The sequence below is a fragment of the Zonotrichia albicollis genome, chromosome 1, assembly GCF_047830755.1.
Source record: "Zonotrichia albicollis isolate bZonAlb1 chromosome 1, bZonAlb1.hap1, whole genome shotgun sequence".
In the NCBI taxonomy this organism is placed as follows: Eukaryota; Metazoa; Chordata; class Aves; order Passeriformes; family Passerellidae; genus Zonotrichia; species Zonotrichia albicollis.
In genome coordinates this window covers 154,154,499-154,167,249 of record NC_133819.1, presented here as the reverse complement: position 1 = coordinate 154,167,249, position 12,751 = coordinate 154,154,499, and the positions used below count along the sequence as shown (strand labels likewise).

Genomic DNA, 12,751 nt, shown 5'->3' with positions numbered 1-12,751 from the left:
CACCATGACTGTGGTGGCCACCATGGAGAAACCTCCATGGTCTTGGAGATGTTTTGGGAGCTTCTTGGTGCCACCAAGATCTTGCCATGACCTCCATGGAAAAAACCTCCATGACCTTGGAGACATCTTGGGAGCTTCTTGGTGCCACCAAGACCTCACCATGACTGGTGGCCACCATGGAAAAACCTCCATGGCCTTGGAGACATCTTGGGAGTTGGAGCCACCAGGACCTCACCATGGCTGTGGTGGCAACCATGGAGAAACCTCCATGGTCTTGGAGCCATCTTGGGAGCTTCTTGGTGCCACCAGGAGCCCATCTTGGGGCACATCAGGGAGAAACCTCCACGGCCTTGGAGATATCTTTGGGACCTTGGTGCCACCAAGATCCCACCATGACTGTGGTGGCCACCATGGAGAAACCTCCATGGACCAAGGAGAACCTTGATGGCGCCACCAAGACCCCACCACCACTTTGTTGTCCACCACAAACAAACCCCATGGCCTTGGAGCAGATTTGGGACCTTGGTGCCACCAAGACCTTGCCATGACTGTGGTGGCCACCATGAAGGAACCCCCATGGACCAAGAAGAACCTCGATGGCACCACCAAGACCCCACCATGACTTTGGTGGTCACCATGGAGGAACTTTCTTGGGAGCTTCTTGGTGCCACCAAGATCCCACCATGACTGTGGTGGCCACCATGGAGGAACCTCCATGGAGCAAGGAGAACCTGGACGGTGCCACCAAGACCTCACCACCACTTTGGTGGCCACCATGGAGAAACCTCCACGGCCTTGGAGACATCTTGAGAGCTTGGTGCCACCAAGACCTCACCATGACTGTGGTGGCCACCATGGAGAAACCTCCATGGCCTTGGAGCAGATTTGGGACCTTGGTGCCACCAAGACCTCACCATGACTGTGGTGGCCACCATGGAGAAACCTCCATGGACCAAGGAGAACCTTGATGGCACCACCAAGACCTCACCACCACTTTGTTGTCCACCACAAACAAACCCCCATGGCCTTGGAGACATCTTGAGAGCTTGGTGACACCAAGACCCCACCATGACTGTGGTGGCCACCATGAAGGAACTCCCATGGACCAAGGAGAACCTTGATGGCACCCCCAAGACCCCACCATGACTTTGGTGGTCACCATGGAGGAACTGTCTTGGGAGCTTCTTGGTGCCACCAAGATCCCACCATGATTGTGGTGGCCACCATGAAGAAACCTCCCATGGACCAAGGAGAACCTTGATGGCACCACCAAGACCTCACCATCACTCTGGTGGCCACCATGGAAAAACCTCCACGGCCTTGGAGACATCTTGAGAGCTTGGTGCCACCAAGACCCCACCATGACTGTGGTGGCCACCATGGAAAAACCCCCATGGACCAAGGAGAACCTGGCTGGTTCCACCACCACTTTGCTGTCCACCACAAACAAACCCCCATGGCCTTGGAGACATCTTGAGAGCTTGGTGCCACCAAGACACCACCATGAAGGAACCCCCATGGACCTAGGAGAACCTGCTTGGTGCCACCAAGACCTCACCATCACTTTGGTGTCCACCACGAACGATCCCCATGACCTTGGAGGAAGAAGAAGTTGAGGGAACCCAGTGGATGTTGCCACCAAGACCCCACCATGACTGTGGTGGCCACCATGGAGAAACCTCCATGGACCAAGGAGAACCTGGACGGTGCCACCAACACCTCACCATCACTTTGGTGGCTGCCGTGGAGAAACCTCTACAGAGCAAGAAGAACCTTGATGGCACCATCAAGACCCCACCACAACTTTGCTGTCCACCACAAACAAACCCCCATGACCTTCCAGCACCCACCAGCGCAGAACCACCCCAGAACCCCCAACCTTCTCGAGAACCTCCAGCTCACCACCAGCACCACGAGGTGTCCCTGGGCGTGGGGTGGCTTTACCTGAAGATGCCCTCGGTCTGGTCGCCGTTGAGGGCCAGGACCTCCTCGGAGAGCCGGGTCTGCACCCAGGGCAGCTGCCGGTCGGGGTAGCGCTCCTTCTGCATGGCCACGATCTCCTGCAGCGAGCTGCCGAACATGGACGGGCTGAAGATGGCGTTCTTGGCGTGCCGGATCTCCTCCAGGTTCGGCTTCTTCAGGCCCTGCAGGGACAACCCAGGTCAGCGTGGAGCTCCGGGTGGGATCTGCTCGGAGCCACCGCCCGTGTGTGGTGGAGCTCCGTGATGGAGCTCCGTGGTGGGGGTTCGTGGTGGAGCTCCATGGTGGAGCTTCGTGGTGGAGCTCCATGGTGGAGCTTCGTGGTGGAGCTCCGTGGTGGAGCTTCGTGGTGGAGCTCCATGGTGGAGCTCCATGGTGGAGCTTCGTGGTGGAGCTTCGTGGTGGAGCTCCATGGTGGGGCTTCGTGGTGGGGCTTCATGGTGGAGCTCCATGGTGGAGCTCCATGGTGGAGCTCCGTGGTGGGGCTTCGTGGTGGAGCTCCATGGTGGAGCTTCGTGGTGGGGCTTCATGGTGGGGCTTCGTGGTGGAGCTCCATGGTGGAGCTTCATGGTAGAGCTCCGTGGTGGAACTCTGTGGGGAGCTTCGTGGTGGAACTTCGTGACGGAGCTCCATGGTGGAGCTTCGTGGTGGGGCTTCGTGGTGGAGCTCCGTGGTGGAGCTCCGTGGTGGAGCTCCATGGTGGAGCTCTGTGGTGGAGCTTCGTGGTGGAGCTCCGTGGTGGGGGTTCGTGGTGGAGCTCCATGGTGGAACTTCGTGGTGGGGTCCCAGGACACGTGGGTGTGGTGGTTCCACCAGCGTGCGAGGGGGGAAGGTGGAGGAGCCAAAAGCCTTTGGTGGCCACCATGGAGAAACCGCCATGGAGTGAGGAGAACCTGGATGGTGCCACCAAGATCCCACCATGACTGGTGGTCACCATGGAGAAACCTCCATGGCCTTGGAGACATCTTGGCAGCTTGGTGCCACCAACACCTCACCATGACTGTGGTGGCCACCATGGAGCGAGGAGAAGTTGGAGGGACCCATGAGTGGTGGCCACCATGGAGAAACCTCCATGGACTTGGAGACATTTTGGGAGCTTCTGGTGCCACCGAGACCTCACCATGACTGTGGTGGCCACCATGGAGCGAGAAATTGGAGGGACCCATGAGTGGTGGCCACCATGGAGAAACCTCCATGGACTTGGAGACATCTTGGGAGCTTCTTGGTGCCACCGAGACCTCACCATGACTGTGGTGATCACCATGGAGAAACCTCCAAGGAGCGAGGAGAACCTGGATGGTGCCACCAAGACCCTGCCATGACTTTGGTGGCCACCATGGAGGAACTGTCTTGGGAGCTTCTTGGTGCCACCAAGATCCCACCATGACTCTGGTGGCCACCATGGAGAAACCTCCATGGACCAAGAAGAACCTGGATGGTGCCACCAACACCCCACCATGACTTTGGTGGCCACCATGGAGAAACCGCCATGGAGCGAGGAGAACCTGGATGGTGCCACCAAGACCTTGCCATGGCTGTGGTGGCCACCATGGAGAAATTTCCATGGACTTGGAGAAAGGAGAAGTTGAGGGAACCCAGTGGATGGTGGCCACTGAGGTGACCTCAGGAGAAGAAACCAGATCCATCCATCCATCCATCCATCATCCATGGATCCATCCATCATCCATCCATCCATGGATCCATCCATCCATCCATGGAGCTTGGTGGGACCACGGCCACGCTGGAGGATCTCCACCCATGGGTTTGTCCAGGAGGAGAAGGAGCCACCACTCTGGGATTCTTCTGGAAAGCTGAACATCGGTGCTGGGCTTCCAGAAGGTCTCCAGAAGTTCCTCAGGAAGTTTCCAGAAGGTTCCTCCCCATAAGGTTTCCAGAAGGTCTCCAGAAGTTCCTCAGGAAGCTCCCAGAAGGTCTCCAGAGTTTCCAGGTCTCCAGAAGTTCCTTAGAAAGCTCCCAGGAGGTCCCCAGAGAGTTCCCACAAGGTCTCCAGGAGTTCCTCAGAAGGTCCCTCCCTATAAGGTTTCCAGAAGGTCTCCAGAAGTTCCTCAGAAATTTCACAGAAGATCTCCAGAGAGTTTCCAGAGGTTCTTCATGAGTTCCTCAGAAGTTCCCAGAAGGTTCCTCCCCATAAGGTTTCCAGAAGGTCTCCAGAAGTTCCTTAGATAAGTCCCAGAAGATCTCCAGAGAGTTTCCAGAAGTTCTTCATGAGTTCCTCAGAAGCTCCCAGAAGATCTCTCCCCATAAGGTCTCCAGAAGGTCTCCAGAAGTTCCTTAGGTTAGTCCCAGAAGGTCTCCAGAGAGTTTCCAGAGGTTCTCCAGAAGTTCCTCAGAAAGCTCCCAGAAGGTTCCTCCACATAAGGTTTCCAGAAGGTCTCCAGAAGTTCCTTAGAGAAGTCCCAGGAGGTCTCCAGAGAGTTCCCAGAAGGTCTCCTGAAGTTCACCAGATGGTCTCTGGAATGTCTTCAGAAAGTCCCCGGAAAATCCCCAGAAGGTCTCCAGAAGGTCCCCAGAAGGTCTCCAGAAGGTCCTCAGAGGTCTCCAGGGGACTCCCAGGAGTTCTCCTGAAGGTCCTTAGAAGGTTCCAGAAGGTCCCTGCAAGATCTTCAGGGAGCTCCCAGAGCATCTCCAGAAGATCCTCGGTCACTCTCCAGGATGTCTTCAGAAGATCCACAGGAGGTCCTTAAAAGGTCTCCACAAAGTCCTCAGAAGATCTCCAGAAGGTTCCCAGAAGGTTCCCAGAAGTTCCTTAGGAAATTCCCACAAGGTCCTCCCTGCCAGGTTCTCAGGGGGTCTCCTGAAGATCTCCTGGTGGTCTCTGGAACACCAGGTGGTCTCCAGAAGTCTTCAGGGAGTTCTCAGAAGTTCTCCAGAAGATCCCCAGATGGGTTTTAAGAGGTGCCCAGAAGATCCTTTCAGGGTTTCCAGAAGGTTCCCAGAAGGTTCCCAGAAGTTCTCCAGAAGGTCCCCAGATGCTTCCCAGAAGCTCCCCACAAGGAGGTCTCCACAAAGTCCTCAGGAGGTCTCCAGAAGGTTCCCAGAAGTTCTCCAGAAGTTCCTCAGAAAGTTCCCACAAGGTCCTCCCTGCCAGGTTCTCAGAAGGTCTCCTGAAGATCTCCTGATGGTCCCTGGAACGTCTTCAGAAGGTCCACAGAAGGTCCTTAAGAAGTTTCCAGAACATTTCCAGGAGGTCTCCTAAAGGTGAAACTCTGCAGAAAATTTCCAGGTGGTCTCCAGAAATCTTCAGGGAGTTCCCAGAAGTTCTCCAGAAGATCCCCAGATGCTTCCCAGAAGCTCCCCACGAGGAGTTCTCCACAAAGTCCTCAGGAGGTCTCCAGAAGAATCCCAGAAGTTCGCCAGAAGTTCCTCAGAAAATTCCCACAAGGTCCTCCCTGCCAGGTTCTCAGGGGGTCTCCTGAAGATCTCCTGATGGTCTCTGGAACATCTTCTGAAGGTCCTTAAGAAGTTTCCAGAACATTCCCTGAAGTCCCTTGAAGATCTTCACGAGGTTCTCAGAAACTCTCCAAAAGTTCTCCAGAAGTCTCCAGGGAGTTCTCAGAAGTTCTCAGAAGATCCCCAGATGGGTTTTGAGAGGTGCCCAGAAGATTCTTTCAGGGTTTCCAGAAGGTTCCCAGAAGTTCTCCAGAAGTTCCTTAGATGCTCTCCAGAAGACCTCCAGGTCTCCAGAAGTTCTCCAGAAGTTCCCCAGAAGTTCTCCAGAAATGTTCCAGAAGGTTCCCAGAAGTTCCTCAGAAGATCCCCATAAGTTTTCCAGAAGTTCCCCAGAAGTTCCCCACAAGTTCTCCAGAAGTTCTCCAGAAGGTTCCCAGAAGTTCTCCAGGAGTTCCTTAGATGTTCTCCCGAAGACCTCCAGGTCTCCAGAAGTTCTCCAGAAATGTTCCAGAAGCTTCCCAGAAGTTCCTTAGATGCTCTCCAAGACATCTCCAGGTCTCCAGAAGTTCTCCAGTAGTTCCCCACAAGTTCCCCACGAGTTCCCCACAAGTTCTCCTCAAGTTCTCCTCAAGTTCTCCTCAAGTTCTCCTCAAGTTCTCCACAAGTTCTCCTCAAGTTCTCCACAAGTTCTCCTCAAGTTCCCCACAAGTTCTCCAGAAGTTCCCCACAAGTTCTCCACAAGTTCTCCACAAGTTCTCCTCAAGTTCTCCTCAAGTTCTCCTCAAGTTCTCCACAAGTTCTCAAGTTCTCCTCAAGTTCTCCTCAAGTTCTCCTCAAGTTCTCAAGTTCTCCTCAAGTTCTCCTCAAGTTCTCCTCAAGTTCTCCTCAAGTTCTCAAGTTCTCCTCAAGTTCTCCACAAGTTCCCCTCAGGTTCTCCTCAAGTTCTCCTCAAGTTCTCCTCAAGTTCTCCACAAGTTCTCCACAAGTTCCCCTCAAGTTCTCCTCAAGTTCTCCACAAGTTCTCCACAAGTTCCCCACAAGTTCTCCACAAGTTCCCCACAAGTTCTCCACAAGTTCTCCTCAAGTTCTCCACAAGTTCTCCACAAGTTCTCCTCAAGTTCTCAAGTTCTCCACAAGTTCTCCTCAAGTTCTCTCCTCAAGTTCTCCTCAAGTTCTCCACAAGTTCTCCTCAAGTTCTCCTCAAGTTCTCCTCAAGTTCTCCTCAAGTTCTCCATGAGTTCTCCATGAGTTCTCCACAAGTTCTCCATGAGTTCTCCATGAGTTCTCCACAAGTTCTCCTCAAGTTCTCCTCAAGGTCTCCTCAAGTTCTCCTCAAGTTCCCCACAAGTTCTCCACAAGTTCCCCTCAAGTTCCTCAAAAGTTCTCCTCAAGTTCTCCTCAAGGTCTCCTCAAGTTCTCCTCAAGTTCCCCACAAGTTCTCCACAAGTTCCCCTCAAGTTCCTCAAAAGTTCTCCTCAAGTTCTCCTCAAGTTCTCCTCAAGTTCTCCACAAGTTCTCCTCAAGTTCTCCTCAAGTTCCCCACAAGTTCTCCTCAAGTTCTCCACAAGTTCTCCTCAAGTTCTCCTCAAGTTCTCCTCAAGTTCTCCACGAGTTCCCCTCAAGTTCTCCTCAAGTTCTCCTCAAGTTCCCCACAAGTTCTCCACAAGTTCTCCTCAAGTTCTCCTCAAGTTCTCCACAAGTTCTCCACAAGTTCTCCTCAAGTTCTCCTCAAGTTCCCCACAAGTTCTCCTCAAGTTCTCCACAAGTTCTCCTCAAGTTCTCAAGTTCTCCTCAAGTTCCTCACAAGTTCTCCTCAAGTTCCCCACAAGTTCTCCTCAAGTTCTCCTCAAGTTCTCCCCAAGTTCTCCTCAAGTTCTCCTCAAGTTCTCCTCAAGTTCTCCACAAGTTCTCCTCAAGTTCTCCACAAGTTCTCCTCAGGTTCTCCACATGTTCTCCTCAAGTTCCCCACAAGTTCTCCTCAAGTTCTCCTCAAGTTCTCCACAAGTTCTCCTCAAGTTCTCCACAAGTTCTCCTCAAGTTCTCCTCAAGTTCCCCACAAGTTCTCCACGAGTTCTCCTCAAGTTCTCCTCAAATTCTCCTCAAGTTCTTCTCAAGTTCTCCTCAAGTTCTCCTCAAGTTCTCCTCAAGTTCCCCACAAGTTCTCCTTAAGTTCTCCTCAACTTCTCCTCACCACCACCACCACCCATCCCACCTCCCTCCCTCCTCCTCCAACCCTTCCCAACCCCAGGAGCTCCAGGATGGCCCCGGTGGGAGGTGACCTCCCTGTCCCCTCCTTGTCCCCGGGTTGTCCCCGGGTTGTCCCCCCCTGGCCAAGGCCACCCCAGGTCCCGGTACCTTCTTGGCCCCGGTCAGCGCCGCCTTCTGCAGTTTGTTGTAGCAGTACTTGGCGTAGGTGCTGATGGCCACCCCTGCAGGAGAAGACACGGTGGGTGGTGGGATGTCACCTCCAGACCGGTGGGATGTCACCTCCAGGCCGGTGGGATGTCACCTCCAGGCCGGTGGGATGTCACCTCCAGGACCTTAAGGAGCTCCCCCTGTCCCCTCCCCATGGTCCTTCTCCATCCCCATCCTGTGTCCTCCTCAAACCTCTCAAGAACCTTGGAGGAACCACCCGAGGTGGAGCTCTGGAGCTCCGTGGTGGCTCCATCTCGGGTGGCTTTTGGAGGCTCCATCTCGGGTGGCTTTTGGAGGCTCCATCTCAGGTGGCTTTTGGAGGCCACCACTGCCACGGTCACCGCTCCCACCCCCTCTGTCTTCTCCAGGTCCCACCACTCCCATCTTCTCACCCCACCTCCTGTTCCTGATGTTCTCCAGTGAGGAGATGGCACCGATCCCACCAACCCTGGAGACCTGAGAGGACCTTCTGGAAAATCCCACCAACCCTGGAGACCTGGTGGGACCTTCTGGACCATCCCAGAGCCTTGGGGACCCGGTGGGACCTTCTGGACCATCCCAGAGCCTTGGAGACCTGGTGGGACCTTCTGAACCATCCCAGGAGAAGCTCAGGGGACCTGGTGGGACCTTCTGGACCAACCCTTGGTGGGACTTGGTGGAACCTTCTGGACCATTCCAGGAGAAACCCTGGGGACCTGGTGGGACCTTCTGGACAACCTTAGAAGAAACTCTGGGACTTGGTGGGACCTTCTGGACCATTCCAGGAGAAACCCTGGGGACCTGATGGGGCTTTCTGGACCATCCCAGGAGAAGTTCTGGGGACCTGGTGGGACCTTCTGGACCATCCCAGAGCCTTGGGGACCTGGTGGGACCTTCTGGACCATTCCAGGAGAAGCTTGGGGGACCTGGTGGAACCTTCTGGAAAATCCCAACAGCCCTGAGAACCTGGTGGGACCTTCTGGACCAACCCTTGGTGGGACTTGGTGGAACCCTCTGGACCATTCCAGGAGAAACCCTGGGGACCTGGTGGGACCTTCTAGACCATCCCAGAGCCTTGGAGACCTGGTGGAACCATCTGAACCATCCCCAAAACCCCAGGGACCTGGTGGGACCTTCTGGATCATTCCCAGAGTCTTGGGACCCTCTGGACCATTCCAGGAGAAACCCTGGGGACTGATGGGACTTTCTGGACCATCCCAGGAGAAGCTCTGGGGACCTGGTGGGACCTTCTGGAGCATCCCAGGAGAAACCCTGGGGACCTGATGGGACCTTCTGGACCATCCCAGGAGAAACTCTGGGGACCTGATGGGACCTTCTGGACCATCCCAGGAGAAACTCTGGGGACCTAAAGGGGGCTCCTGGACCATCCCAACAACCCTGGAGACCTGGTGGGACCTTCTGGAAAATCCCAACAGCCCTGAGAACCTGGTGGGACCTCCTGGACCAACCCTTGGTGGGACTTGGTGGGACCCTCTGGACCATCCCAGGAGAAGCTCGGGGGACCTGGTGGGACCTTCTGGAGCATCCCAGAGCCTTGGGGATCTGGTGGGACCTTCTGGACCAACCCTTGGTGGGACCTGGTGGGACCTCCTGGACCATCCCAGAGCCTTGGGGACCTGGTGGGACCTTCTGGACCATCCCAGGAGAAGCTCTGGGGACCTGGTGGGACCTTCTGGAAAATCCCAACAGCCCTGAGAACCTGGTGGGACCTCCTGGACCAACCCTTGGTGGGACTTGGTGGAACCTTCTGGACCATTCCAGGAGAAACCCCGGGGACCTGGTGGGACCTTCTGGACATCTCCACCTGGTGATCTCACACCATGGACTCCTCTGATGGAATCACGGAATGGTTGGGGTGGGAAGGAACCTCTGAGGAACATCTGGCCCAAACCCTGGCCAGGAGACCGGGCTGGGCTTTGGGATGGAGCCCAGGAGAAGATGAATGGAGGACCTCCCGAGGGTGGAGCTGGTGGGACCTGGTGGGATTTCATGGGGTTTGGTGGGACTTGGTGGGGTCTGATGGGGTTTGGTGGGACCTGGTGGGATTTAATGGAACCTGGTGGGATTTTGGTGGGACCTGGTGGGATTTGGTGGGACCTGGTGGGATCTGGTGGGAATCTGATGGAATCTGGTGGGATTTTGGTGAGACCTGGTGGGATTTTGGTGGGATTTCAGGGGATCTGGTGGCATCTGATGGGACCTGGTGGGATTTTGGTGGGACCTGGTGGGATTTTGATGGGGTTTGATGGGACCTGGTGGGACCCGGTGGGATCTGATGGGGTTTTGGTGGGATCTGATGGGGTTTGATGGGACCCGGTGGGACCTGCTGGGACCCGGTGGGATCTGGTGGGGTTTGATAGAACCTGGTGGGACCTGGTGGGACCTGGTGGGGCCTGGTGGGATCTGATGGGGTTTGATGGGGTTTGATGGGACCTGGTGGGATTTTGGTGGGACCTGGTGGGACCTGGTGGGATTTTGGTGGGACCTGGTGGGATTTTGGTGGGACCTGGTGGGGCCTGGTGGGATTTTGGTGGGACCTGGTGGGACCTGGTGGGATTTTGGTGGGACCTGGTGGGACCTGGTGGGATTTTGGTGGGACCCGGCCGCGGTTCCTGAAGGCCCGGCCCCAGCAGGAGCTGCCCAGGCCCCCCCTGGAGGTTCCTTCTGGTTCCTCCTGGTGGATCCAGGTGGGTTTGAGGGACCCCAAACCCCCCCCAGGCCCTCAGAGAGCCCAAGGGGATTGATCAATTATTAATTAATTTTATAAATTAATAAATAATAATTAATTAATTACCAATTATTATTAAGTAAATGCCACCAACTCTATCTGACCCCTATTAATTACCCCAATTAATATACTAATACTACTACTACTACTGCAAAGATTACTAATACTAATATACACTAATAATTTCATTAATATTATTATTATTATTATTATTATTATTAAGTAAATGCCACCAAGTCTATCTGACCCCTATTAATTACCCCAATTAATGCCATAATAATATTATCACTAATACTGCTATTAATAGCAACACTACCGCTACTTATACAAATAATATTAATAATATTATTAATATTACATAAATGCCACCAACTCTATCTGACCTCGATTAGTTACCCCAATTAATGCAATATTAATATTAATAATAATACCAATGCTAATAATACTAACGCTAATATTAATACCAACATTAATACTACTAATACCAGCACTAATACTATTACCTAAATGACACCAAGTCTATCTGATCCCTATTAATTACCCCAATTAATGCAATAATATTAATATTAATACCAATATTAACTTTGCTGCTAATACTAAGAATACTACCAATACTAATAATATCAATACTACTAATAACAATAATAATATTATTACATAAATTACACTGACTGGACCTCACCCCAATTAATTACCCCAATTAACATAATAATATTAATACTAAAACCATCACTAATAATACACTATTAATAATATCAACATGATTACTAATAATATTAATAATATTATTATTATTTAATAAATGACACCAAGTCTACCTGACTGTTATTAATTACCCCAATTAATGCAATACTAATACCAATACTATACCAATACCAATACTAATGCTAATACTGCTAACACTAATATTAATACCAATACCAACACTAATACTAATAATATTAATATTATTAAATAAACGACACCAAGTCTACCTGACCATTATTAATTACCCCAGTTAATGCAATACCAATACCAATGCTAATACTGCTAGCGCTAATATTAATTCTAATAATATTAATATTATTAAATAAGAAACACCAAGTCTACCTGTTATTAATTACCCCAATTAATGCAATGCCAATACCAATACCAATGCTAATACTACTAACGTGAATATTAATACTATTATTAAAAATATTAACATTAATAAATAAACTACACCAAGTCTACCTGACCATTATTAATTACCCCAGTTAATGCAATACCAATACCAATTCCAATACTACTAATGCTAACATTAATACTAATAATATTAATAAATAAACGACACCAAGTCTTCCTGACCGTTATTAATTTCCGCAATTAATGCAATACCAATACCAATGCTAATACTGCTAACGCTAATATTAATACTAATAATATTGATATTAATAAATAAACAACACCAAGTCTACCTGACCGTTATTAATTACCCCAATTAGTGCAATACCAATACCAATGCCACTAATATTAATACCAGCACTAATAATAATAATACTATTAAATAAACAACACCAAGTCTACCTGACCGTTATTAATTACTGCAATTATTGTAATACCAATGCCAATACCAATGCTAATACTACTAATGCTAACATTAATACTAATAATATTAATGTTATTAAATAAGTGACACCAAGTCTACCTGACTGTTATTAATTACCCCAATTAATGCAATACCAATACCAATGCCAATATTACTAACGCTAACATTAATACTAATACTAATAATATTTATATCAATATTAATAAATAAACGACACCAAGTCTACCTGACTGTTATTAATTACCCCAATTAATGCAATACCAATACCAATACCAATACTACTAACGCTAACATTAATACTAATACTAATAATATTGATAAATATACAACACCAAGTCTACGTGACCATTGTTAATTACCCCAATTAATGCAATACCAATACCAATACCACCAGCACTAATACTAATAATATTATTAAATAAACGACACCAAGTCTACCTGACCATTATTAATTACCCCAATTAATACGATACCAATACCAATGCCACTAATATTAATACCAGCACTAATACTAATAATGTTAGTATTAATATTAATAAATAAACGACACCAAGTCTACCTGACCGGTATTAATTACCGTAATTAATGTAATACCAATACCAATAGCAATAGCAATAGCAATAGCAATACCAATACCAATACCAATGCCA

General features: G+C 50.5%; 1 protein-coding gene across 1 annotated transcript in view; it reads right to left on the bottom strand.

Annotated features, from left to right (window-relative positions):
* The window catches only part of ARHGAP39 (Rho GTPase activating protein 39), a 210,609-nt gene that overhangs the window by 21,507 nt on the left and 176,351 nt on the right, over window positions 1–12,751 (bottom strand). The window contains exons 7-8 of the mRNA XM_074558494.1: window positions 7,747–7,820; window positions 1,945–2,144 (exon numbers count right to left, since the gene is read on the bottom strand). Of these exons, the coding sequence (XP_074414595.1) occupies window positions 1,945–2,144; window positions 7,747–7,820 (274 nt within the window). The remainder of the gene's footprint in view (window positions 1–1,944; window positions 2,145–7,746; window positions 7,821–12,751) is intronic.